The 22532-nt window shown below is 48.5% G+C and overlaps 2 protein-coding genes and 1 long non-coding RNA gene across 13 annotated transcripts; 2 read left to right on the top strand and 1 right to left on the bottom strand.

The window, feature by feature from the left end:
- The first annotated feature begins 1476 nt into the window (after window positions 1-1476).
- Window positions 1477-13289, top strand: upf2 (UPF2 regulator of nonsense mediated mRNA decay). The gene is given in 22 exon segments (XM_078100738.1): window positions 1477-1582; window positions 1585-1746; window positions 1749-1842; window positions 2357-3136; window positions 3358-3518; window positions 3601-3792; window positions 3881-4060; window positions 4137-4240; window positions 4356-4441; window positions 4776-4884; window positions 4978-5091; window positions 5184-5300; window positions 5407-5796; window positions 6237-6512; window positions 6806-6989; window positions 7589-7725; window positions 7826-7930; window positions 8017-8115; window positions 8267-8440; window positions 8872-9013; window positions 9145-9265; window positions 11903-13289. Coding segments are annotated over 22 exon segments (3843 nt in total). The 3' UTR covers window positions 11913-13289.
- Window positions 13290-14072: 783 nt separating this feature from the next.
- LOC144406133 (uncharacterized) lies at window positions 14073-16658 on the top strand. Of its 11 annotated transcripts, XR_013467329.1 has the most exons (6): window positions 15531-15646; window positions 15708-15791; window positions 15832-15894; window positions 16019-16098; window positions 16139-16260; window positions 16318-16658. It is a non-coding gene; the product is annotated as an uncharacterized LOC144406133 (long non-coding RNA). The 11 variants fall into 11 exon arrangements; XR_013467328.1 differs by having other exon boundaries at window positions 14073-15770; XR_013467333.1 differs by lacking the exon at window positions 15832-15894 and having other exon boundaries at window positions 15540-15646; window positions 15729-15749; window positions 16038-16098.
- Window positions 16181-22103, bottom strand: proser2 (proline and serine rich 2). Its single transcript, XM_040175032.2, has 4 exons — window positions 21823-22103; window positions 20420-20611; window positions 19000-19234; window positions 16181-18848 (listed from the first exon to the last, which is right to left on the bottom strand). The coding sequence occupies exons 2-4, from the start codon at window positions 20516-20518 to the stop codon at window positions 17170-17172; spliced, it is 2013 nt and encodes a 670-aa protein (XP_040030966.2). The 5' UTR covers window positions 20519-20611; window positions 21823-22103; the 3' UTR covers window positions 16181-17169.
- Window positions 22104-22532: the final 429 nt, after the last annotated feature.

Consider the following 22532-nt stretch of genomic DNA (forward strand, 5'->3'; position numbering starts at 1 on the left):
CATTAGGAGGTCCTTCTGACGTTCACACGGAAACCAACGCTAATGACCGATGTTTGTTATGCTACAGTAGCAGGTAAACATTTTTATATTATAGTGATATTTGCACGCACATAAGAAAAGCTGACCATGACATTCGGGTGTATGTTATGTAAAGTTTATACGATTAGGAGTAAACACACGCTAGCTGTCAGTTTAACGCTGTCAAAACGTTTGTTTACATCGTGCATTCGAGTGGATAACGGCATTAGCAATGCTAGCGCTAGCTTTATGTCTCTGTGTTTTTCAGTTTTAATTTCTGTCCACATTCAAAACCTGAAAGCATATTAACTAAACCATGAAACGGATTGTCACCTTTGAGGTGAACATTTAACCGATTCTTCAGCCAAATCATGTACATTAAAGAAGTTATCTTCCTAGCCAATGCTAGGCAGCTAAGCTAGATGGCTAACGAAGCTGTTGAACGACAACGTTACAGGTGTTGTCGGCTGGAGAACTCTGTCGTTTACTTTAATATTGCTTAGTATTATTATTCCAATTCTGCCCATTTTGCTACTTTTGCAAGACGCAATCCATTGATTTACTAAAGTAAACTTACTACACTTGAGGTAAAAGTCCTGTATTTAAAATCTTCCAGAAAGCACAAATTATGGAAGTAACTCAAGTTAAACAGTATGTATTGTGCAGTAAAATATATGCTATATTATATCTGCATTAATATTTATTTTGCATTTTACAGCTGGAGATGTTTGTTTGTACCCCCTTTTAAATACTACTAACTAGTTTAAAATATAACATGTAAGTGTTCCAAGCGTTGCTGTCCTTTGAGAACCAGGTATCTCTTAAACAGTCAGCTGATCAAAAGGGCTTTACATTTAGTTTATTATTACAATATAAAATGTTCTCACGCACGCTTCAGCCCTCCGTTTGTCTTAAACATTCATCATTAACACATCTGGGGAAACAAGGTCTCTACATGACATAGATCAACATGCTTTCCTCAAAAAGAAAACTAAAGCTGACAGAGAGATGAAGGAGAGCAAACAATATGTTAGGTAGACTAAATCAATACATGACGTTTTAATGATAATAACATTTGTGTTAAACTTTTTTCCCCCCCAAAAAAGGGAGATTACTAAACATAGATGTTTTGATCACACGCATTCTATTTTCTTGGGCAAATAAATTCCTTTGAACCATGAGATAATTTATCACACTAAAACTGCAGTTATACATATAATATAATAATCCATCTGCTGCAGGAAAAGATTGCTGCTTTTTTTCCTTATGCCGTAATAGATGTTGGTTGAAGTTTAAGGTCTATTTATGTCAAACTAAAAGAGAAAAGACAACTAGCAGGAATTAGGACAAACGGAAAAGACGTTTAAATATATTTTCTGTGCAAAAGGCCGAATATGTATCAACGCAGATGGTTAGACGACCTTCACGAACAAGCGTTTTTTGTGGTCTTTCCGCAGTATGCCTGCTGAACGCAAGCGCTCAGTAAACATGGATGAGAAAGACGTTTGCACCTTCAGCAGCAAGGAGAAGGAGAAGGACAGAGATAGCGACAGAAGACCAGCGTCCGCCGAGACAAAGCGAAAGACGAGGCCAAAATGAGCGGCAAAAAAGACGGGGGCAAGGAGGAGAAGAGGAAGCGACTGGAGGAGGAGAAGAAAAAAAAGGAGGAAAAGGAGCGGAGAAAGAAAGAGGAGGAGAAGCAGAAAGCAGAGGAGGAGCAGAAGAAGAAAGAGAGGAGGAAAAGAGACAGCAGGAGGAGGAGGAGAAGAAGCTTCAAGAGGAAGAGGCCAGGAGACAACGTGAGGAGGAGGCAGCTCTCCTGAAGTAAGTGCTGATGAAATCCTACATTATGATCAATACCTCTAGATAAATCATAAATAGTAGAAAATGTCAATAATATCCCCAGAAATCATAGAAAATCGACTTCCTTCCAGATATTCCCCGTCAATCATCACATATGTGAGTTTTCTTCACTATCAAAGTAATGCAGTGAGCTGCTAAAAGCTGATTGATTATTTTAATTATGTTAACACATCTAGTTCAATAAAAGCTTTAGGCCTACAGCTCACAGACTTCATGCTTGATTAGGAGTAAGAAAAGAACAACTCAATAGCCTTTTTAATTTAAGAAACACATGTAGAATATAAGCGTGATGGATAGAACGAGGTCACACATTGAGCATTAGAGTCCAAAAGAAAAAAAGGGGAAAGTCCGTCCTGCATGATTTTTACATTTAGCGTCCATTTCCTGTTGGACAGCACGTTGATATCAGAAGATAAGCGGGAGTGATGCGTCAGCTTCATGTCTCCTCTTAATCATTTGTACGTCTCCTCTGCAGGGAAAAGGAGGAGGGACATCAGCTGCACCAGGAGGCCTGGGAGCGCAATCAGAGCAGGAAGGAGCTCCGCAGCAAGAACCAGAACGCCCAGGAGGGTCGGCCCGAGGAGGCCTTCTTCAGCCGCCTGGACTCCAGCCTCAAAAAGAACACGGCCTTCGTGAAGAAGCTGCGCACGCTCACCGAGCAGCAGCGGGACTCGCTCTCCAACGACTTTGGCTCTCTGAACCTCAGCAAGTACATCGGCGAGGCCGTGAGCTCCGTCGTGGAGGCCAAGCTGAAGATCTCCGACGTGGGCTGCGCCGTCCACCTGTGCTCCCTCTTCCACCAGCGGTACACAGAGTTCGCCCCGCTGCTGCTGCAGGCGTGGAAGAAGCACTTTGAGGCCAGGAAGGAGGACAAGTCGCCCAACGTGAGCAAGCTGCGCACCGACCTGCGCTTCATCGCCGAGCTCACCATCGTCGGCCTCTTCACCGACAAAGAGGGGCTGTCTCTGATCTACGAGCAGCTGAAGAGCATCATCGGGACCGACCGGGAGACGCACACCCACGTGTCGGTGGTGATCAGCTTCTGCAAGCACTGCGGGGACGACATCGCCGGCCTGTTGCCCCGCAAGGTCAAACTGGCCGCCGAGAAGTTCGGCCTGGGCTTCCCTCCCAGCGAGATAATCAGCACCGAGAAACAGCAGCCCTTCCAGAACCTCCTGCGCGAGTACTTCACCTCGCTCACCAAGCACCTGAAGAAGGACCACCGCGAGCTGCAGAACACCGAGAGGCAGAACAGGTGAGTGCCCGTCCGAGAGCGGGCCGTAAGATTCAAAGATCAAAACGCAAAAAGCAACTTCCACGGTGGCAACGAGGGAATTGTAATCATCTCTGAACTCATACCTCATGTCCACAAACTAGTTCATCATTTCCAGACGCGTAATCAGTGTTGTGAAACTGTGTCACGTAGACTCAGAGAGGTTTCCCCCCCCCGCTCACTTTGTTTGTCTCCCTCTCCAGGCGTATCCTGCACTCCAAAGGGGAGCTGAGCGAGGACCGACACAAGCAGTACGAGGAGTTCGCCACCTCGTACCAGAAGCTGCTGGCCAACACTCAGTCTCTGGCTGACCTGCTGGACGAGAACATGCCCGAGCTGCCTCAGGACAAGACCGTGCAGGAGGGTGGGTGTCCTAGTCCAATCCGTGCTCCTCCCGAGGAAGTGACCGTTGTTTTTTTAACGCCGTCATGTCTCCGCCCACCCAGAGCACGGCCCCGGCATCGATATTTTCACCCCCGGCAAACCCGGAGAGTACGACCTGGAGGGCGGGATCTGGGAGGATGAAGACGCCCGCAACTTCTACGAGAACCTGGTGGACCTGAAGGCCTTCGTCCCGGCCATCCTCTTCAAGGACAACGAGAAGAGCGGCCAGGGCAAAAACAAGGACGACTGCAAAGGTGCGCTTGATATGTCGCACACTCAAGAGTTTTTTTTTTTGCTTTCGCCGCTGTTGTTGTTGAGACCGCCCTGCTGTTGCCGTCCCAGGTTCAGATGGCAAAGACGCGAAGGACGCGGCCGTCACCGCCACCACACCCACCCCCGCCACCACCGAGGAGCTGGAGCTTGAGCTGGAGGCTCTGGACATTGCGGACGAACCTCTGGAACTGGAGGGACCGGACGAGGCGGAGAGCGAACAGCTGGCCAAGAAGCTGCTGGACGAGCAAGGTGGACAAAGGTCACTGAAGCGCGCCCTTTCTTTGAGCCGGTTGGCCTTGTGTGTGAAGTGTGAACTGTTTTACAGAACAAGAGGACGAAGAGGCCAACACCGGGTCCCACCTGAAGCTGATCGTGGACGCCTTCATCCAGCAGCTCCCCAACTGCGTCAACAGAGACCTCATCGATAAGGTGACCGAGTGCAGGTTTCTACTTGTACTGGTACTGGTACTTGTACTGGTTTCTGCTGCTCGATGATGAACTCTGTTTGTGTGATGAGCTTCTATTTTTGAATCGACTCCTGCAGGCTGCCATGGACTTCTGCATGAACATGAACACCAAGTCCAACAGGAGGAAGCTGGTCCGAGCCCTCTTCACGGTGCCCAGGCAGAGGTATCAGCATGGAGATGACGTTGGTCTTTATGTGCTTTTAAATAGCTGGACTGATCAATGTTGTTTCATTACCAACGGACCAAATGGCGCTGCAGAGCTTCCTTCGGCTCCGAGGAGCTTTTGAAGCTCTTTCAGCTCGTCGTTTTGAGTCCGAGCAGACAGCCGCAGTTCGAGGTCAGCTGGTCAACACAGCGGAGCGTTTAGCGGCTTCGTTTGGTCCTTTCAAAAGGACAACGGCTGAAAGAGAGAATATTTGATTCAAACTCATCAGTTGACTCGAAACCACCAGGGGGCGCCGCCATCACTGTTTATATTTGTCTTTCTGCCGTTGCAGGTTGGACCTTCTGCCCTTCTACTCTCGCCTGGTGGCGACTCTTCACCCGTGCATGTCGGACGTGGCCGAGGACCTCAGCTCCATGCTGAAGGGAGACTTCAGGTTTCACGTAGGTCCTCCGCTCTGACACGGAACCGTCAGGCAAACCAAACCGCGTTGTGATCTGCAGCTGATTTTAGTCGCGCTGATGTTTGTGCTGTAGATCCGGAAGAAGGACCAGATCAACATCGAGACCAAAAACAAAACCGTCCGATTCATCGGGGAACTGGCCAAGTTCAAGATGTTCTCCAAAACCGACACGCTGCATTGTCTCAAGGTGACGGCCGGCTTGGTTTTGTTGTATCCGAGCTCCTGCATGCGGATAAAGTGACGATAACGGTGATATAAAACGTGTGCGTGTCCCGACAGATGCTGCTGTCCGACTTCACCCACCACCACATAGAGATGGCGTGCACGCTGCTGGAGACCAGCGGCCGCTTCCTCTTCAGATCCCCCGATTCCCACCTGCGGACCAGCGTCCTGCTGGTTAGTCGAGCCGACACTCCGCCGACAGAACCCGGGAGCCGTTCCTCCAAAGTGCCACGTTGACATTAACAGCTGATGTTTGTTTTCGCCTCGCTGCGTCTCGCAGGAGCAAATGATGCGTAAAAAGCAGGCCCAGCATCTGGACGCCCGCTACGTGACCATGGTGGAGAACGCCTACTACTACTGCAACCCCCCCCCCATGGAGAAGACGGTGAGGAAGAAGAGGCCGCCGCTGCAGGAGTACATCCGCAAGCTGCTCTACAAGGACCTGTCCAAGGTCACCACGGAGAAGGTGCTGAGGCAGATGCGCAAGCTGCCCTGGCAGGACCCCGAGGTCAAGAGCTACCTCATCTGCTGCATGGTCAACATCTGGAACGTCAAGTACAACAGCATCCACTGCGTGGCCAACCTGCTGGCCGGCCTGGTGGCCTACCAGGAGGACGTGGGCATCCACGTGGTGGACGGAGTCCTGGAGGACATCCGGCTGGGCATGGAGGTGAGGAGACCAGCTGGAGTGAGAGAGAAACGATGCTGGAACAAGATGATTATGTCTGATCAGACGTTCAGACATAAAAACATCTGCATGTTTTCTAATAACTACAGCTGTAGCTATTAATCAATGTCCCCAAAAAGTTATCAAAGATTTACATTTTGAGCGTATTTTTCACTATTTGTGCAGAAAAAATGTTTTTCTTTTAAAAATGAAATGGAAATGTTGGGAATAAACATTGATCTTTAGAGAATAAACTATAAACATATAATTGAGATTTTCCTTAACTAATAATCTTCCTCATGAATTGGTGTTGAATTCTTTCTGAATCTTTCGGTGATGTGAGTCGGTGATGATAACAATAAGAAAACAGGGACATTTATTCATCTGCTGCATAAAGGATACTTTTATTATATCTGTTATTTCCTCTCCCGCCCTCCCCAAAGGTCAACCAGCCCAAGTTCAACCAGCGGCGCATCAGCAGCGCCAAGTTCCTGGGCGAGCTGTACAACTACCGCATGGTGGAGTCCGCCGTCATCTTCCGCACCCTCTTCTCCTTCATCTCCTTCGGCATCAACCAGGACGGCAGCCCCAGCGCCCTGGACCCCCCCGAGCACCTGTTCCGCATCCGCCTGGTCTGCACTCTGCTCGACACCTGCGGCCAGTACTTTGACCGCGGCTCCAGCAAGAGGAAGCTGGACTGCTTCCTCTTCTACTTCCAGGTGGGCCGGACGCTCGGGGGGTGAAACTTTATTGATGAGTTGGGGGACGGGGGGCGGCTTGTGCGGCTACGTCACGCAATGGAAGCTGTCACATGGTGACATGCGAGGCGTTGCATCCTGGGATTTCTGGTGCTTTAATTAAGAACTTCGTTTTCAAAGAGAGGGGGGGAGGGGGGGACGGGAAAAAGACGTGTTCCTTTGTGTGCGATGCCGGCTCAGTAACCTTTACCTGCGATGGTTTGCGCAGCAGAAGACGGGTCGGACTAACGGGCTCGCGCGTTGTGTCTCTGCAGCGGTACATCTGGTGGAAGAAGAGCACCGAGGTTTGGACCAAGGACCACCCGTTCCCCATCGACATCGACTACATGATCAGCGACACGCTGGAGCTGCTGCGGCCCAAGATGAGGCTCAGCTGCTCCCTGGAGGACGCCACCCGGCAGGTCACCGAGCTGGAGAGGGAGGTGCTCGTCAAACTAGGTAAGGAGGGGGGGGGGGGGGGGGGGGGGCATCGGGGATGGATGGAGTGTTTGAGTCTCTCTCTGTCGTCCCGGCCGAGCGGCATTCCTTCGCTGCGTGGGAGGACGATCCCGCCCCGTCATCCTCGCTCCATCCGTCAGACGGGTTTTTGTGGCTCGCGGAGACACAAAAACCAACACGTTGTGCCCCCCCGTTTGTTTTAAAGTTGTAAAAGCCTTTTGTGGCTCGACTCGGCCGCACCCTCCCTGAAGTGATTTTTCAGGAATGCAAAACAACAAAATAGACGTGAAATAACAGAGCAGGGCGCGAGAGGAGGAAGAAGGAAGGAACTCTGAGGGACACCGGCTCTGCTGGTTTCAAAACCCGAAACCTCCGCTGTGAGAGTTGTGAGCGCAAGAAGAAGAATGTGATCACATGGTGAAACACGACTGCATTGCAACGAGTAACATTCAAGGTTTATTTACAACAGTGGAAGGATGTGAACAAAACTGCCATATAAAGGATTTAAATGGATCCTCGGCTGATTTAAAGAGTTAAAGAATTGAAAGTCGATATTCTGCCTTATGAGAATCACCAGATAACGTGTGTCCTTGCTGAAGGTCTGGCCATGGGGAGGGACGGCCGCTCCAGCGCCCTGAGCGAGGAGGACGACGACGGCGACGACGACGAAGAGGGCGGCGCCGAGACCGAAGAGCAGTCGGGCAACGAGAGCGAGATGAACGAGCAGGAGGAGGACGTGAGTCTGTCGCCATGGCGACGACGATGCGGCGCTTCGGATGCTCGTCTGGTTACCGAGGCCGCGGTGAGGGTCTCATCTCGCGGTGGTTTTTACGCAGGAGGGATCCGAGAACGAAGAGGAGGAGCGCGAGGAAGAGGAAGAAGAGAACACCGACTACCTGACCGACTCCAACAAAGAAAATGAGACCGACGAGGAGAACAACGTGAGCGCGGCGTAGACGTCCGGCCCCGCAGGCCTCTCTACAGAAACCTTTGTCTCCCGGCGTAACGCTTCCTTTGATGTGTTCAGGAGGTCACCATCCGCGGCGGCGGACTGAAGCACGTGGCGTGCGCCGAGGACGAGGACTTCATCCAGGCTCTGGACAAGATGATGCTGGAGAACCTGCAGGTACGTGTTGCTATGGAAACAACATCACCTGTAGTGACTTTAACCAGAATCTTAATCTACAGAAACACAAGAACCTTTCCACCAATCGCGGTAGTGACCTCGAGGTGAAACTTGTGTTCTTTTCTTGGGGGCGGGTTTGTTCGACCTGCAGCAGCGCAGCGGCGAGACGGTGAAGGTGCACCAGCTGGACGTGGCCATTCCCCTGCAGCTGAAGAGTCAGCTGAAGAAGGGCGGCTCCAGGGAGCCGTGCATCGGCGAGGACGAGGCCGACGCCTCCGACACCATGCAGTTTGTCATGCTGACACGCAAGGGCAACAAGCAGCAGGTATATAAACGTTCACTGCTTCTCTCACACAATCCCACTGAGCCCAGGAACAATATTGACTGTGCCGTGTGTGTGTGTGTGTTTAGTGGCGCTGTGGAATGTGTGGTTTGAGGGCAGCAGGGTGTGTCCGGCTTGTGCGCCGAGCGCCTTCACTCTCGTTTTCAGAGGGAACACAGAGCATCTTTGTGTGCGTGAGGAAATGGCTTTTCTCCCCCACCATGCCGCGTGTGCCTGTTAGCGCTTAGCTTAGCGTGGGGCATTTCAACGGTCAGATGAGGAGCCGCTTAGCTTAGCATTAGGAATGGAGGCGATGAAACAAATCCAGCACCTTTTTAACTTTTAAAAACGTCACGAATTTGTCCCTGTTCTTGTGTATGTGAAAAAACGTGTGTGTGTGTGTGCGTGTGTGTGTGTGTGTTTTGGGCCCGCAGTACAAGATCCTGAACGTGCCCCTCTCGTCCCACCTGGCGGCGAACCACTTCAACCAGCAGCAGGCCGAGCAGGAGGAGCGCATGAAGATGAAGAAGCTCACGCTGGACATCAACGAGAGGCAGGAGCAGGAGGACTACCAGGGTACGACGGGGCTCTCGTGTTTCCACATCCTGACGTCTTGTTTCATGTCGCCGGCCATTTGCACGCCAGCCACGCGGCCTGTTGTTTTCATCCACTTGTCCCCGTTGTGTCTTTTGCGTCTGCTGTTGCAGAGATGATGCAGTCCCTCGCGCAGCGTCCGGCTCCGGCCAACACCAACCGGGAGCGCCGGCCTCGCTACCAGCACCCGAAAGGCGCCCCCAACGCCGACCTCATCTTCAAGACCGGGGGAAGGTGAGACGCGCTCGCTGGAGCGGCCGGGCCCCGGCGCTAAAAAAACAAACAAACAAACGAAACGAAACAAAGCAAAACAAAAACAAAACAAAACCAAATGCAAGCGCGTGGGATTTGGGCGCCTGTTTGCGCCGACGGTCCCCCCCTCGCTCTCTCCGCCTCGCCGGCGTCTCTGTGAACGGAGCGAGGAGGCAAAGAGGCAAAGAGGCAGACAGGAGAGGCGAGACAGGAAAGACGAGCTGGTTAGAAAAGACTCAGACAGACAGAAATGAGGATATTTGAGGAGCCCCTGTTTGTATTTGCACTTTTAACTGATTCTGGTTTTCAGTTGTTGTTGTTGTTGTTGTTTTTTAAAGCTCTGGATACGTTTGGAAAATAAAGATCACTTGAAGTTTAGTCTTTGTAAACATCAACAGCACCTTGTGTGTCTTTCTTGCTTCTGTAAAGTGGAACGACGACACAACATGAACCGCTTCTTTTCTCTTTTTTTTCTCATGTCATGTACTGAGCGTTTTTAAAGCAAATTGGTCTATTTTTTAATTTGTGGAGGATGATAAAGGAACAGAGAGGGAGGACAGAGACAGGAAGAGGGCGCTGTGCAGGAGGCGCACAGCGAAATGTGTGATTTGGCTTCAGTAATAAAACGTTTATAACAAGTGTGTGTGTAACAAACCTTGAGCTCCATTAAAAAACACATCAAAGAGCCTGTTGTTGCTTCATCTCCATCGACCCTGCAAATACAGATCCATCCGCCTCCGAAAGTAGTCCCTGGAAAACGTACATGGGACATTTTAAAGATTCACGTCTCCGTGCGTCAAAAAAGAGCGAAGCAAGAAAAAAGATTCTGGGGATACAAATTCATTTTTTCTTCGTTTGCGACTTGAAAGGTTTTGCCAGAATCATTTTTCTAAATTCTGTGTAAACTAGTAAAAATGTATTTTGATTCATAATTTAGATATTTCATAAGTATTATAAATTGTTTGAATTAAAAAAGAAAAGATTTGAGTAAATGTCAAAGCTGTTGTCACACATGGAAATAAAGATATTTAAAAAGACAAAGCAAAATATAAATTCATATCAGACTGAGAACTTGGATTAAAAGCATAGAATATATTTGTTTGCCATCCTCATTGGCCTCTCAAGTGTTAAATACACGTGTGTATGTATATATATATATATATATATATATATATACATGTCTGTAATACAGTGCAATATAGAGATTTTATGATAATCGACCTTCAAACTAAAGGATTTCTCAAATGTAACAATATACATTATAGAAACTAAAAGCCAGTTCTTCAAATGTCACAAAGTATTCATATACACAATAAATACTCAATTCCTGTAATGTTTTTTTAATTTATTCATATATTTCTGATTTACATACTCAAGTCTTTTAATTTATTTATTCTGATTTAATTAACATAAAATCTGATATTTTAGCAAATGAATAATTATTGTGACACATTTTTTTGGGATGTGTTTATTTAATAGTATATTATTAAACAGTATCGAAAGGTAAGTAAAAGGAAACATTACAAGTAACAATATCCAGATAAAAATAATAAAAATACTGTCTTTGTCCTGCAGAGGGTTTCGTCAGGTTTTTTTATTGACTGGATTATTTAATCCAAGAAGGTTTTTCTCTGCATTTCTTCCCAGTTTTTGACATTTGGTTCTGAACGACGTAATAATCTAAAAATCTTCTATAACTTACGTGTCTGTGTTATCACACAATTCGTGACTTATCGTCATTGTTGTATTCCTTCAGCTTCATGACTCACAATCATTCGTCGGGCTCAGTTAGCGCCAGCTAACAGTAACACAATAACTTAACGCCGTGCTGTTTTATCTGTGCCATAAACTACACAAAGCATTTTTTATTTAATCAAAGCGGTAACTCCGAGGTACAGTTATTTACTTTTGTGTGAAACGTTCGATGAACTTCGACCTCTCGCCACGCCACCAACATGGCCGTTAGCATGCTAGCTATCGAGCTAACTTATATGATGATATCTTACTTGATGTCATCCAGCGACTCTTTATTTGCCAGGAAAGCATCTGCGAAGACAGGTTATGTTTTTTATTTTTATTTCTAAGTGTTTATTGTTGTTGTAATACCAGTTTCCACCAGAAGAGGCAGAAAGGCACCACTAGCCTAATATGTGCTAAACAGGACGAGGTTTTTATGGTGAGTTGTAATTTCATCATCAACTAATATTATGTGGCAGCAAGTTATGTAAATTAAAACACAGATTACCGATTGTAAAACTACATTTGAAGTGATTATTCGGTTAAAGCCCTTCTGACTTCTACGAGCTTCCGTACTTTTCGTGGCATTTATTATAAACTCCATGAGGCGAAGGAAAGATCCGAAGGAAAGAAGAACACATCCTGATCCGAATGTCCCACGTGTCCGCGTCCTCATTTTGTTTGAAAAAAACCCATAATAATCCATTAAATTACCAAACGTCGTCATGTTTAATTTGTGCCACAATTGAGTCACGACAAATTCATTGCGGTTGACATTTGTTTTCCTAAAAAACAAAAGCCAGAGGGACTTGCTGGTGTCTCCCGCCCGGCTGTCCCCCGTTGGCTCGTCCCGTCTACAGTAAATGTCTGCTCTGTCCCCAGGAGACGCTGACGGGAGTCCCGGTCCGGGCTGATCGAACGAGCGAGCGATTGAACAAGCAAGCAAGGAAGAGGGAGAGCGAGAGAGAGCGAGAGAGAGAGAGGGGGAGAGAGATGAGAGGGGAAGCCGGTCTAAAGAGGGAACGAGTCCTCCAGACGCCCCCCCCCAGCCCCCGAAGTCCCCCCCCACCCCTCCGGAAGCCAGGACAGGCCAGAAAGAAAACCCTGGACCGGATCACACAGCTCCCCCCCTCCCGAAAGGCCGCGAAGCCTCAACGAGGAGAGACTAAACCTAAAGGGTCAGAGGTCACGAGGTGTGTGTGTGTATGTGGGAGGAGGGGGAGGGGGGGGGGTGACCTCCCTCTTTTTTCTGTTTGGCTGAGATGTAAAATGAAAAAAAAATCTGTCTGGATCGGAACTACAAAAGCCGTATCAGCGGCGTGACGACGGGAAGCGGCGATGGAGGGACAGGAAGTCAGGAAGACGGAGTTGCCGACCCCTCCCTGACCCCCCCGAACCCTCCCCGCAACCCAAGCCACCTCCCCGCGCTGCAGGAACAAGAAGAGAAAAACGGCGAGTGGGGGAGGTTGGTTGCCGTTTTGCAACTTTTGAAGGAAACACCTGCACACGGTCGTCAAGGCAACACAGAGGGGGCGGGGCTTCAACACAGGTGTGTTTTGAAACGTGGGCCGCTGGTGCGAGACGTTGATCCGGAGTGGTTGTCTGGTTACATAGAGGATATTAATCGTTATTTTGGGTCGTTATAATTCGGTAACACTTTGTTTTAGTTTCTGTAAAGAAAAAAAAAAGTAACTCGTGACGAAAATAGACGATGATCTGAGGCCGTATGATTGGTTCATAACAGTTAAAGGGACAGTACACCCCCAAATAAAAACCACAGCCACCGGTTTTCTTTCTTCGGAACTGCATTGATTAGCTCCGCGCAGGAGGAAGCTCGTGTCCAGGTCGCCCAGCGCAGTTCCCTAGAAATAAAATAGTTGATGAAAAAACATGATTTCTGAAAAGAAAAGCAGATTTATTTTTGGGATTGACTGTTCCTTTAAATCATTTTTTGTTAAAGAAACATTCCGGACTTCTGTAGCTTCTATTTTATATTGTCATCAGTCCAAAATATTTGGTGTTTTTGGGCCGTGAATTGTTTTTTCTTTTTTACAGTTTATAAATCGAAAAATATTAAATGAGAAAATAATCAATAATAATAAAAAAACAAAACATTTTCCTTACATTCATAAAGAGAATATATATTTATTATTTTCCAGGATTTTACCTACAAAATGTTTACTGATAAGCGCTTTTACAAAACTATGTGAAATGAAGAGACCCCTAAAATAAAGAGTTGCCAACTGTTTATTCCGATAAATGCTGTAAATTATGAGATGTAGTTTCAATTAATAATCATTTACCATCCAGTGCAAACACGCTACTAATCATCTGTACTGTGAACATGTGACGCTGCTGTTAGCGTAGCTTAGCACAAAGACTGTGAGTGGGGGGGAGCAGTTAGCGTGGCTTGAATTCCACTTGATTTTCTTTCCTGGTCAATATTCGGTTTGCTTTGAAGTGTAACTGTAGTGGAGGGAATGGTTGTTATTATTATACTCGGCTGCATGGCTCTTTTTGTCATTTGTAGTGACCCCCCCCCACGCGGAAGTAGATTCATGACAGAATCTTCACAATAAATGTTTGAAGGTCACTGCTGTTTCTTCAAGGAAGTGAGGAATGAGGTTGTGTGTTCTTGGGGGGGGGGGGCGTTGGTCCAGGTCCTAATTACAGGGCGAGGAAACATAAATACGTCCCTGCTTCCTGCCTCTGAACGTCTGTGCAGCTCTGCTGAGTTCACGCTGCACCCGGAAGCCTTCAGGGACACAAACAGGTTCTTCCTGCTGTAACAATTAAAAAGACAAAGGACACAGTTGACATTAAATGTAATTAAAGTAAACACAAGGTTTGTGTGGGTTTTTTAATCACTTTAGATCATCAAGTGAATGGAGTGTTTGTGATCTGATGCTTAAACACCTCAGTTTCATTCCTAAATCGGGTGTGAGGGACACACGTCGTGAATGAATGTCTTCAAGAGGGGAAAATATTCTACATGTAGAGTAAACTTGTGTTTCCCTTTGGAAACGAGAGCCAGAACCAGCTCAGAACCAGGACCATAATATTGATAGATTTTTTCAACAGTAACACTGATTGTTACACATTATAGCACTTACAGTGGTTCCTTTACCCCTACAAACATAAATTGTACAAATAGACAAAGTAGTTCCAGAGTTATTACACGTTTTATCATGGCCGCCATTTTCAGAGCGGCCAAAAAAGAGGCGAGTGTCCAATGCGGCGTAGAAGTACGTCGCACACCCACCCTTCATGGAACAGCCCTTTAAATAATGCAGCCAGTGAACCGGTTAATTGACTAAATGTCTTTGTTCTCCAGTTCCGCCCGGCGTCTCAACGCGATCTGCATACCTGGAGGTGACAGTGAGGAATGCGCCGTAACGAGGCGGCGACTCGCTGAGCGACGTTTACGCTCCATCGAGAGAGTCAATGGTGAAGCACGAACGCCTGACGTAACAAAAAGCATCTTTGTGCGATTCTGTTTCCGACGCTTTAAGCTGGCGTCGCTCTCCCAGACTGGTCAGACGTTTAATGGAAACACATTCTCTTTCCAGCCTTTATGCTAAAGTAAGCTAAGCTAAGCTAAGCTAAGCGGCAACCGTCCGCTAAAAAGCAAGCTGCCAGAATTCTCCTTCTTCCCTCGGAGGCTGGGAAACATTTTAAAGTGAACTGATTTTTTATGTGTAAATACGCGTGATGCCTTTTCAGAAAGTTGCCTCATCACCTTTAAAGAATCCTGTGAGTTTCCGCTCAGGTGAATTATTCCGTCCAATCGCTGAGCAGCACTTCTCTGTTCCTTACATTCCAGAGTCAATTAAAAACAGCTTTAGTGAAGACGTTATTCTGTTTAATGATCGATAACAATATTAATGATACATTTCAAGCAGACTTAATACAGTTTATAACATGGACATTTTAAATAATTCAGAAAGTAGGCGGGTGTTGTTCCGCTCACATGATCCCATTCACCAAACACACGCATGCACTTCTCAAAGTCCCTGTTCCGTGCTCCTGTGCACAAACGTCTTCCTACGCTGTCTGTACGCACCTTTAGATCCTTCAAAATGACTGCAGCTGAACTACAGAGAACCGGAGTCTGTAAACAAAACTAAATATTCACACAAGAAAAGCACCTTTGTACTTCTTTGTGGAAATAAAATATACTTCGAAAGATACTGTAGGCGAGCCACAGAGGCCGGAGTCTTGGTAAAACCAGCACACACACACACACACACACACACGCGCACACACACACACACGTACACACATGTACACACACACACACACACACACACACACACACACACTCTTGCAAAATGTCCCAAAGCATTTGACAACAGCTCGACAGGAATCCAGACGAGTGAACCAGGATGTATTTCTGGACTGCGGTTTTCAGTGCTTATGTTTGGTACAATGTGCTCGTCCTGAAGAGCACTTTAAGTACCCCCGTCCCCCCCGTCCCCGTCCCACCCAGTCCCCCCCTACCCCCCACACCCCCACAGCCTGCGGCTGGTGTGTGAGGAGTAAAAATATCCTCCAGCGTCGTGTGTTTGTAGGAAGCTCTTTACTGCGACCAATGCAGCATCGTTGTCCAAGGTCATCGATGGGGAGGTTAGGGACATCGATGGGGAGGTTGGACATCGATGGGGAGGTTAGGGACATCGATGGGGAGGTTAGGGACATCGATGGGGAGGTTAGGGACACCGATGGGGAGGTTAGGGAGACCGATGGGGAGGTTAGGGACATCGATGGGGAGGTTGGACACGCCGATGGGGAGGTTGGACACCGATGGGGAGGTTAGGGACACCGATGGGGAGGTTAGGGACACCGATGGGGAGGTTAGGGACACCGATGGGGAGGTTAAGGGCATCGATGGCGAGGTTAAGGGCATCGATGGCGAGGTTAAGGGCATCGATGGGGAGGTTAAGGACATCGATGGCGAGGTTAAGGACATCGATGGGGAGGTTGGACATCGATGGGGAGGTTGGACATCGATGGGGAGGTTGGACATCGATGGGGAGGTTAAGGGCATCGATGGGGAGGTTAAGGACATCGATGGGGAGGTTAAGGACATCGATGGGGAGGTTGGACATCGATGGGGAGGTTAAGGGCATCGATGGGGAGGTTAAGGGCATCGATGGGGAGGTTAAGGGCATCGATGGGGAGGTTGGACATCGATGGGGAGGTTGGACATCGATGGGGAGGTTAAGGGCATCGATGGGGAGGTTGGACATCGATGGGGAGGTTGGACATCGATGGGGAGGTTGGACATCGATGGGGAGGTTAAGGGCATCGATGGGGAGGTTAAGGGCATCGATGGGGAGGTTAAGGGCATCGATGGGGAGGTTAAGGGCATCGATGGGGAGGTTGGACATCGATGGGGAGGTTGGACATCGATGGGGAGGTTAAGGGCATCGATGGGGAGGTTAAGGGCATCGATGGGGAGGTTAAGGACATCGATGGGGAGGTTAAGGACATCGATGGGGAGGTTAAGGACATCGATGGGGAGGTTGGACATCGATGGGGAGGTTGGACACCGATGGGGAGGTTGGACACCGATGGGGAGGTTAAGGGCATCGATGGGGAGATTAAGGACATTGATGATTTTAACTTTGTAAACAACCCCCCCCCCCCCTCACCCGCCAAAGGCTCCATAGTATTTTCACAGCATGTGTTCGAACATTAATTTCACTGTGCTGTGAGCTGCTTTAATTTATACCATAAAACAAATATGACTTAAACTGGATACAGAAACATCTGTTTGAGTATAATATATTAAAAATATTTCAAATAAAATGTGCTGATAGAATAATGTATAATTTAACAATTTTTTATCGAGTGCATAATTAGCTACTATTGAGTATCCTGCAGCGTAAAACTGCAATTTTTGCCAAATCAACCTTCCGGGAGTTGAAAGGATTTCTGCCCACATTATTGGTTTTGATCTCTTTTCATCGGGATTTGTTGACATCAAATAAAAAATATTTCCAACCCTTTTTTCGAGAAGAACTTTTCAGGCAATGGCTTTTCACAATCAGCCTCATTGGAGTCAAACGTTTTGTGATTTAAATAAGTTCATCTTTCCAGGAGCAACCTCTGCAGGAAGCCACAACCGGCTTCTCTCCACAGTTTCCTCAAGGCTCTTTGAGCAGCCCCAGTTTCCTCAGCGCCTCCCTGCGCGACTCGTCAGTCGCCCCCTTCCCGGAGAACTGCACTGTGATGCCCTGGGGGCGGAACGTGGAGGCGGACTTCCGGCGGTGTTCCGGGGACGATGCTCGCGGCACCGGTTTGTGAGGAGGGACGATGCCGCCGCCGTGGTAGGAGTGGCGGCCGGGTCTCGGGGCCGGGGTAGGCGGCGGAGCTCTGGAGCTCCTCGCCGGTCTGTCCGTAGGGCGGTCCAGCCCGCCTGCGGGGTTAAAGGTTCGGCTCTTTCCGCCGAAGCTGTTGAGCTCGGTGGGCTGCGGCGGCTCGGATCTGGTGGGTAAGGTCTGACTGCGGTCAACGTGAGGGGCGAGGAGGTCGGGGAGGTTGCTCCTGGTCCCAACTACGGGGGCGGGGTTCATGACCTTGGTCTTCCCGCCGTAGGAGTTGAACTCGCTGGGGTTGGACAGCCCGGTCGGGAGGACTTTGGGTCCGTGGCTAGGCGGCGCTGCGAGTTCCCTCCTGGTGGAGACGGAGGGGTTCACGTTGATGGACCGCACCCCGTAGCTGTTTAACTCGTGTGAGGTGACTTCGGGCGGAGGAGGGAAAGACGCCATGTCGTCCAAAGGAGGCGGCAGATAGGCGGTGCTCTGGGCGACCGACAGAGACGAGAGGCTCAGCAGATGCCTTCTCTCGTCAAACCTCCTCAGAGAATCCGACCGCTGAATCTCTGTTTTCGTTTCAGTCTGAATCAGACTCTGCTGCGGCATCGCAACGTTTTTTTTTGGCACTTTAAGGTCTGGCGTCTGGGGAGCGCCGGCCTCTGGTAGTTTGCTGGCCTCCGGCGGTTTGCTGGCCTCCGGCGGTTTGCTGCTGGTTCCCTTGTCCATCGGAGGACTCTGAGGAGTGCCGTCGGGGACGTCGCGCAAGGACGTCCGGCCACCAGCTCGGTTCCTGTTCAGGCCCAACTTGGATAGGGCCTCCATCCTGGACTGGTCCGGCGAGGGGTCCTTGAAGGAGATGCTGCGGGTGGGAGCATTCCGAGCTGACGGCTCCAGAGCCAGCTGAGGGTCTTCCTGCAGCAGAGCACTCGGCGTTCCCGATATGGCTCGGTTCCTGGACTGGTCCGGCGAGGAGTCCTTGAAGGAGAAGCTGCGGGCGGGAGCATTCCGAGGCGACGGATCCAGGGCCAGCTGAGGGTCTTCCTGCAGTAGAGCGTTCGGCGTTCCAGACAGGTTAGCCAGCATCTGCGACCGCCTCTCTTGGAGTTTCACGTTACCCAGCGACTGGTTCTGGCTCTCCTTGTTGCCGTGGGGAGTCACGCTAATGTTAGTGGGGAAGCGGGATGCCTTAGCAGAGGTAGGAGGACCATATTTGGCGTGAGGATCGCCCACAGGGCTCTGTGGCTTGTCGTGGTCCTGATTGTGACTACGGAGGAAGGAGGAGGGTTGCAAGTTGGAGGCTCCACCTCCCCTGTTATCGGCCATCTGCTGTGCGATGAGCACCGGGGTGGGGATGCTGCCCGGAGGATGGTACGAGGAGTGCTGGTCTGTCGGCCCATAGCTGCCACTTGGGAGAGGAGGGTTGTACTCCGAAGGCAGGCCGTCCAGCGCTTCACGCCTCGGCCTCATCTCGACGTGGCTCTCTGGGTTCTGCATCATACTCTTAAAATCTGTGGTTGGAGGAACAAATTGCAAAGTGAAAATCTAAGATAGAAGGGAAGCTGCGGCTCCTTTCAGAGCTGCAGTTGGAGCCATTTGCTGACTGTAGACCGGCGTATGAATGGAATAAACCATAATTGTCGTCTTGGCCACAAGATCTACCTGGGCTGTTGGGATTGAAGGCCGGCGCTTTGTTTTGCACCAGGTCTGGTTCTGGGCGGACCAGGTAAATGATGTCCTGGTCTTTGGGTCCTGGACGTCTGGCTGAGAGGGAGGGATTAGCGGTCTGGGGTCCGTCAACCGGCCCCAGGCTCTCATCCAACGAGTCAATGGTCTTCTCGAAGAACTTTAGGCACTCCTGCTCCTCTCGGCTCAGGTAGTGCAGAGGATCGTCTTCCTGTCGAGGCCAATGGGGAACAAGGAGATCAGTTGTGTGATCAAAATATTTTCAATAAAATACTTTTTCTGCTTTCTTTCAGTAGGGTCTGAGGTGTCTTTACCTCTTTAACATACTTGTGAATCCCCATAAATACCAAATAACCAAAATAAGATATAATTGGACTGTTATTTAAGAGGGCAAGATTTAAAAAATAGTTTCTCAAGATTAAGTAATTCTGTGTTTCGAAAGACTTTTTCCACTGGATTACAGTTCTGTAACACGCAGCGAGGCGCTCAGACTCCCTCACACAGGGGTCATGTGTGCAGGCCGGACACAGGTCCGTTTGTTCCGCGTCCCAACCCAAAGCGCTGCTTTCCAACCCCAAATTGGGCTCAAACGCCACACACTTACATACATAGGTACATCTACGGCTATCTGTCCAGCTCAGACCGGGTCTGAGACCAAATAAAAGCTAAATGGGACGCGTCAGGATGGAGAGGGGGGAGGTGGTTGGACTTCTGTCCTGATGAAGATCCCAGTCCTCCCGTTTAAGCTCACATTATCTGGACAGATGAGGTTTCAGTCTTCTTCTCAACTCTGAGACAAAGAGAATAAGAGAACTCCCTAAAACTGAACCCACGATAACTCTGGTTTCTTCACAGTGAGCATCACCTGAGTGACGCACAAGGAGACTTTAAAGGGACCTTCTGATCTCGAGCCGCGTCCCACTGAAATCACAAAGCCACCGAAGGGAAGCGGCTGATTTCAGGGACATTTCAAGGTGACGACCTTTGCCGGCAACAGGGTTTGTTGCTGATGTTGCCTTGTTTTTTCTTTGCACGCAGACACACAAGCACACACACACACACACGACTACACCTGCAGCAACACCCAACTGAAACAGTAAGAGATCAACACGCCGGTCTGCTGGTTTCAGCCGGACTCAACGGCGCATATTGACCTTGAAAAACTGCAGCTGAACCAGTTTGTGTGTCGCTTTGTGCGTCAATAATGACAAAGTTGTGCGAAGCCATCCATTTATAATTGTGTTTACAGGGACGAGACCATGAGGGTTTAGTTATACGAGCCTTTGTCCTCAGGGGTCACAAATAAATCGGACTTTGTTTTGTTTGCAAATATCTAAAAGAAATATGTTGCAAGGCGAGTCCAGTGGAGCGTTGGTTGAAGTTCTGAGAGACTTACGCCTGGTCGGGGGCTTTGACCGCCACCACTGTTGACCCCGTGCTGGAGCTTAGGGAGGCCGTGGAGACGGGCGTCCATGGTGCGAGGGTCAGAGGTCATTGGGACATCGCAGGGAGTATCCGGGGGTCCGAGGGCGGTAACAATCACATCTCTTCTCGCTCTCAATCATCTAATCTTCTTTCCAACGAGATTCTGGAGACAGAGATGATGATCAGCTGAGCGGAGAGGTCAATCAAGGTCACAGCATTGTGAGGGGAGCAGTGTACTTTGTGAAGACCAAAAGAAGAAGTACTCAGATCCTTTACTTCAGTACAAGAATATAAAAATGTAAACATACTGCTTTAAAAGCAGTATCCCTGTAATAAAATTGAGGTACAAAAGTAAAAGTATTCATTATGTTAGGGTTAGGGTTAGGGTTAAAATAGTTACTTTGTTTGCAGGTCCAGAGGTTCTCAACATAGGGTCAGGGCCCCTCATAGGGTCGGCGGATTAATCAAAGGGGTCATGAGATTGTTGTCAGAGAAAAAAAGAAAAAAACCCTTCAAAATAAGAGCGTCTACTAAAGTCCAGCACTCAGCACTGCAGCAGAGAGACACACCTGATGGACCAGTTCGCCTGGAACAGGTAGGAGACAAACTGGCTCCTGGAGCCGAAACCAGGGAGGTTTTTCTTTTGGACGCATTCCTCTGTGACGCTGATCTGATAAATACCTCAGACGAATTCCAAAAGAAAGAGTTCCTTGTAGAGGTTTGAGGAAAGTATGTATGTGGAAATACAAGAACTTCTGGGTACATTTAAGTTTCCCTCAGTCACTTGGATGTAAGAAACTGAGTCACTTTTTGGGGATCATTCGCAAAAACAAATATGCGGTGATTCTGATGATGTATCGGAATCATCTTTATGGTTCTTTCGCGTAAAAGTTTTTTCCCCCCACGATTTATTTTACCGAAGGATTTTCAAACCAGATATTAATATAATTTAAACTTGTAATATGATCATTGTTTTCTTTTTATTTATCCAATGGATCAGCAAACAGAACGCTAGCAGCACCGAGGCCATGTACTACAAGTGTGTATTACTAATGCGTTGTTGTTTCTGAACAAGTACAATGGACAATGTGGGACATCAGCTACGCGTTATATGTGTCCTCGATAATGCAGCGGATATCTTCAATAAAAAGTCTATATAAAAGGAACAAACGATGTCGTTGGAACATTTAGCATCATATTCTGAAATAAAACAAGGAGGCCCTAATTATGCTATATCGCGTGATATATATGTATACTATTATTATTAATATTAGGAGTGGGAGTATTACAAGTCCCTGCAGAGACCTCCATCCTCCCTGTTAGTTGAAACGCTCCATGGTGGAAACACAAACCGAAGGACTCGTGGTGACTTACCCGCAGCTCCACGCGCGTGTCTTCAGCAAAGTCTTCAGAGAGTCCGCGTGGACAAGGAGCGCCGACACCTCGCAGGTAAGACCGGGACCGGGACCGCGTCCGTGTGCGTAATGTCACCACGTCGGCACGTTACGCCGCCGATTTATAACCTCGAGGAGGCTCCGCCCACGGCCGCCAGGAGGGCGTGTGTGTGTGCGCGCGTGCGTGCGTGTGTATTTTCATTCAAGGTGTGTGAACAAGTGTTGCGAGGTGACTGCGGTGACACAGTGGAAAGTCATCTCACACACCCACCGCGGAGTTTCACTGCGATGAGTTCACGAGCAGTGGGACATTTGTCCATTTTTTTTGGACTCACGGAGATTTTGTGTCCTTGGAATCTTTCCACATCATCTTGTTGTGTCATCAAAGGATCACTTTCATTTCTGTGTTAACATTGTGGGGTAAAATTCAAATGTGTTCAGGGAAACGGAATCGGGTAATAAATACAAAAAAGGGTTTATATTAGAATATAAATTGATTGTTGACATGTTGTCTCACGTTGCACCTCAAAATAAGAGCACACAATGTAAACATTTACATTTGTATTATTATTATGAGCTGTCATGTTAACCTCTAATAATATGATAACATAACATCATAAAATAACATCAACAGGAGCCACTCTGTTACTTTTCGGTATTTTGCTGATAATACTGTTTTGATTATTATCA

The sequence above is a fragment of the Gasterosteus aculeatus genome, chromosome 4 (assembly GCF_964276395.1).
Source record: "Gasterosteus aculeatus chromosome 4, fGasAcu3.hap1.1, whole genome shotgun sequence".
Lineage (NCBI taxonomy): Eukaryota > Metazoa > Chordata > Actinopteri > Perciformes > Gasterosteidae > Gasterosteus > Gasterosteus aculeatus.

Bases quoted from the DNA above. Each gene is read 5' to 3' on its own strand.
- proser2 (XM_040175032.2), bottom strand. From the start codon at position 20,518: ATGACCTCTGACCCTCGCACCATGGACGCCCGTCTCCACGGCCTCCCT. The intron at 19,235-20,419 runs GTAAGTCTCTCA...TGGCCTCGACAG, and splicing joins GTCAAAGCCCCCGACCAGGC to GAAGACGATCCTCTGCACTA. The intron at 18,849-18,999 runs GTAGATCTTGTG...CTCCAACCACAG, and splicing joins CTTCAATCCCAACAGCCCAG to ATTTTAAGAGTATGATGCAG.